This window comes from Cicer arietinum, chromosome 3 (assembly GCF_000331145.2).
Source record: "Cicer arietinum cultivar CDC Frontier isolate Library 1 chromosome 3, Cicar.CDCFrontier_v2.0, whole genome shotgun sequence".
NCBI lineage: Eukaryota > Viridiplantae > Streptophyta > Magnoliopsida > Fabales > Fabaceae > Cicer > Cicer arietinum.
In genome coordinates, this window is record NC_021162.2 from 61,979,643 (window position 1) to 61,984,733 (window position 5,091).

Here is a 5,091-nt window from a genome sequence, read left to right on the forward strand (position 1 = left end):
TATATATATATATATATATATATATATATAAATCATGCATAAAAAAACACCAAATAAATATTTGAAAGTGATAAATATTTTTTGATATATAAAAAAATACACGAGACAAATATTAAAAAATAAAGAGTCAAATATTTCTCATTGGTACATAAAAATACGAGATAAATATTTGTCACGAATTAAAGATTACATAAGTTATGTATGAGTGCAATTTTTGTTTTGTTTTTAGTTCTTATAAAAAAACTTCCATTTTTTATTTCTTTTTCTTTTTTTTTATCATTGTTACAAAAAATATGAGACATATTTTAAAATAATACGACATAGATATTTATAGTTGATGCTTAAAAAACATAGAATAAATATTTATCAGTGATAAATATAAAAAATTATGAGGAAAAAATTTATCATTGATATATAAAAAATCACGTGACAAATATATATTGTTATGAATATTTATAAATCATACATAAAAAATATCAAACAAATATTTACAAGCAAAACATATATATTCAAAATCACAAAATAAATATTTTTTTATACATAAAAAAATATACAAGATAAATATTTATTATTGATATATATTAAAAAGATAAAAAGATAATTCTCATTGTTACATACAATAACATGAAATATATATTTGTCACTAACGAATATAAAAAACATAAGATAAATATTTATAATCATTGCATAAAATTATATATTTTTTTAAATTTAAACGAGACATATATAAAATATTAACTCCCACAAATTTCTTGCTTTTTTACGTCGAAAAATATATATTCATTGAGGTGATCTTAAAATAATTATTATAATTATAATCATGGTGTACAATTTTCTAGGAATCATGTGAGTACAATTGAGAATAAAAAGGCAATGTAACCATTAAATGACCATTACATAGTACCAAATTTAAGATCAACCAAAAAATAAAAAATTAGATCAATAATTATCGTAAAAAAATAAATTAAGATCCAGATCAATAATAGTAGTAATATATTCCTAACTAGCATAGCAACAATAAATCCGCAACAACCGTATAACAAACTTCTCCTATCTCCATCACACAATTGGAATCAGTTGTGATATAGTAATCATATAATAATAATAATAAATAGTTACTCACATCTACTGTTAAGATACGATCCATATACGGAGAAATAGAAACAAACAATTCGCAATTAAGATTAACGACAAATTTGGTGCATTTCTTTAATGTACTTTAACATAAAAATATATTTTCTTTTTATAACAAATTTTAAGAAAATTATGAATAGTAAAAGATAGTAATTCTAGAAGTGATGATGAATTAATTATAACAAATTAAGAATTATTAGATATTAAATAAAAAAGGAGCAAGATTGGTTGCGCTTTCCGCGCACCCCGCCAATAGCAATCTTAATCGCAATCTAGTTGTCCACCGTTTTAAGATTCAGCAAAAGCAGGAAAAAGGTTTCATAATCCACATTCCAAACGACGCCGTATCCACAATCCTCTTCTTTTTTCCTTCTTCTATAAGAACAACTTGGAATTTTTATTCAAACTATTCTGAATCTCACAATCCTCTTATTCCTCACACCAACGCACTATACTACTTTATAATATACATTCAATTCAATTTCATTTTCTAAAGAATGGGGATGATAGTTGAAGTTGAAAACGTTGATGAAGACGACGACGTTTTGACTCCACCGCTGAATTTCTCCATGGTGGAAGATTCCATTTACCGATCCAGTCTTCCTAAACCCTCCAATTTTTCATTCCTCCAAACCCTAAACCTTCGTTCCGTCATGTTAGTTATACTTTTTCCCCTTTTTATTTTTAATGCAAGATTCGCTGATTCTTTAAAAACCCTATGCTTTTTTAGTTTATTCTGAATAGAAAGACTTGTCTAATGTATATAGTATTTTTATTGATGTTGATGTTGATGTTTTATATGATTATGGTGAAACTTAATTATTTTTGGAATTGATGCAGATACTTGTGTCCTGAACCCTATCCTGAAGAGAATTTGGAGTTTCTGAAGTCACAGAATATTCGCCTCTTTCAATTTGGAATTGAGGGGAAAACGGTAATTTTTATGCTGGAATGTGTTTTAAGCATGTTATTTGATACGTGCTGTATTGATTCGGATTTTGGTATTTGTTAAAAACAGTGATTGTTTGAAATATGTAATAGTTTCTCTCTTCATGCTGAATTTTAAAAGAAAATTTTATTGAAAGGTATATCATCTCAAAGTTTTATTTTTGTTTTTTGCGAATGATTTTTTGTGGTTGCATGTGTCCATTATAGTTTTATATTATGTTTGGTAGTCTATTTGGGGATAGGGGAATTTGGGGTTTATCATAAATATGGATTGATCATTGATGTTACTGTCTTGTGTGGATGATCATGAAATTTGACACATGTGGATTGTTGACTCAATTTTGGTTTTGTCTAACTTTTTTTGATTGGAGAGTTAATGAGTTTTTGTATTATTTGCAGGAAGTTTCCTTACCTGTCCTCAAGGATTCTATCATGGAGGCTTTGAAAGTTTTAATTGGTACTGAATTTGAAACTATCCCTCCCATTCAACTTTGAGATACAGATTTTTTTTGTATAACTTTGTTATTGGTTTTGTACATCTCTTGTTTATTAGATAGATATCTAATCAATTCCTTTATTTTGTTATGTTTCAGATGTTAGAAATCACCCTGTTTTGATTCATTGCAAACGAGGAAAGGTATACATAGATTGACTTGTGAATTTATCTTCTGATTGGTTTTTTATTCATTCTAAATTGTTTTATTCTAATGATGGTTTTTCTTCTCTAATGCAGCATAGAACTGGTTGTCTTGTTGGTTGCTTCAGAAAGGTGCAGAATTGGTGTTTGTCTTCCGTGTTTGAGGAGTATCAGCGGTTTGCTGGTGTTAAATCCAGGGCAACGGATTTAACATTTATAGAGATGTTTGACATTATAAGTCTTAGGCAGTGCCTCTACAGCATCATCTACCAGTACCAAGGTGCTTCAAGGAAGCGCAGATTGCTGTATCAAGATGAGAATTTACAAAAACCCCGTCTGACATCGTTTTAGATGCACGGAGATTCAACTCCATTATTTGATTTAGTAGAATTCATACTTCAAACTAGTTTCTTAGATTCATGGATCATTATATCCTGAGGATTTTCAAAGATCTTTGGCACACATATTATTTGTCTTGCGTCTTTGGTTTCCAAATTTGATTGTTTTAGACACCACGCAGATACAGTGGTGCAAACAATGCTTTTTTTTCTTTTGTTGATCGGCTATATGACCTATGAGATTAATTGTAGGCTTCCAAGCCATATATCTTAAAGCAAATTAATAGCTTTTATTTTTCTTACCGATAATAGTATAGCCTTTATTTGTCTATAAGAAGTTTTGTTCAGTTGTTACAAAGATTGCATCCATCTGATTTTTCTTCATAATCCTTTATCCTAAAAGGAAAATGAAAGAAGGGTGTGCATTGGTAACTCTGCAAGATGGAAGATAAAAAGTACTATTATTTAGAGATGGCAATCTAAATAAAGGTCAGAAAGTTAAGGGAAACAAGGTAATAATGCTTTAACCAAAGTGTTACCAAGACCTTGCGTAAGAAGATTCAATTGGTATTTATCTTTTAATAAAAAATGGAAGTAACATAGAAACTAAATGCATATTTTGGATGGGAGTTTTGTACCAGACACCCCCCAATTTTACCTGCCACCACCTCTGTAAAAAAGTATAAAAGCATAAAAAAATTACCATTCTGATTTCACACCCCACCACCTTCGAAAATTTTGAAAAAAAATTAGGATTCGAAAATTTAAAAGTTTCGAAATATATTTCAGTAAGTTACTCGAAACTTGTGTTATTTTAAAACCTTCGAAATGCAATTTCTTTCAAAAAAAATACAAATTTTTGAAAATTTGGATAAACACCAAAGTTTCGAAATGGACAGTATTCGAAAATTTGGTTGCATTCGAAATAAAACAATGCTTCGAATATTTGGCCTTTCACGAAACTTTCAAAATGTATATTCGAATTTTTAAAAATTTCGAAATGAAATTGTGCTTCGAAATTTTGGCTTTTCACAAAAGTTTTGAAATTATTATTCGAATTTTTAATATTTTCGAAAATCAGATTTCGAATATTTACGAGAAGTCAAAGTTTCGAAAAATTTTTTAATTTTTTTTAAAATTCAATATTTAGAATATTATTATTAATTAAATTTGTTACTAATTTTGAAATTAGGTATGAGTAGAGTTGATGTTTCTGCTTCAAAAAATATTATAGATTCTACAGAAAAATTCACCACTGATCAGGTATTATTATTACTACTGATGATTCATCACCGATTAAATTTTTATTACAGCGATATAGTTAATGTTTTATTTGAAACGTATTTTGTAGGCATTTTCTTCTCGAGAAGCTGTATTTGAATGGACAAAAACCATTGTAAGACAAAATGAAATTTTAATTGTTACCATTCGATCAGATAAAACAAACGGAATTAGGGGAAGAAAAGACAAATTGATTTTGGGATACGAAAGAGGTGGAAGATATAAATCAGAATCAAAATAATCAGTAACTTGCTCTCATAAAGAAAATTAGTGTTCGTTGTGGGACACACAATCATGAATTACTTGATACTGTAACCGGTCATTCTTATTTGGGGCGTTTAAACGAAGAAGAGATGAAATTTGTCAATGATATGACAAAGTATAAGCTTGCACCCAGATTCATTCTAAATGCTTTGAAAGTGAGAAATGAAACCAATGTCACTATTCCCAGTCAAATATATAAAGCAAAGAGTACTTATCGATCATCATTGAGAGGTTTGTACACATAAATGCAGCATCTGTTGAAGTTAATACAACAAGAAAATTATGTGCATTGGACAAGAAGACGGGAAAATTCTGATATTTTGAGAGATATTTTTTGGACGCATCCTGATTGTATAAAGTTGTTAAACACATTTCATTTTGTTTTGATATGTGATAGCACATACAAAACAAACAGATATCGGTTACCATTACTTGAAATAGTCGGTGTCACTTCTACTAGTTTGACATTTTCAGTTAGGTTTGCTTATT

At 28.5% G+C, this 5,091-nt stretch overlaps 1 protein-coding gene across 1 annotated transcript; it reads left to right on the forward strand.

Moving 5' to 3' along the window:
• Positions 1-1,370: 1,370 nt before the first annotated feature.
• On the forward strand, positions 1,371-3,359 carry LOC101507887 (inositol diphosphatase DSP3). Its single transcript, XM_004492779.4, has 5 exons — positions 1,371-1,789; positions 1,975-2,068; positions 2,482-2,539; positions 2,676-2,719; positions 2,816-3,359. The coding sequence occupies exons 1-5, from the start codon at positions 1,632-1,634 to the stop codon at positions 3,068-3,070; spliced, it is 609 nt and encodes a 202-aa protein (XP_004492836.1). The 5' UTR covers positions 1,371-1,631; the 3' UTR covers positions 3,071-3,359.
• The last annotated feature ends 1,732 nt before the right edge of the window (positions 3,360-5,091 follow it).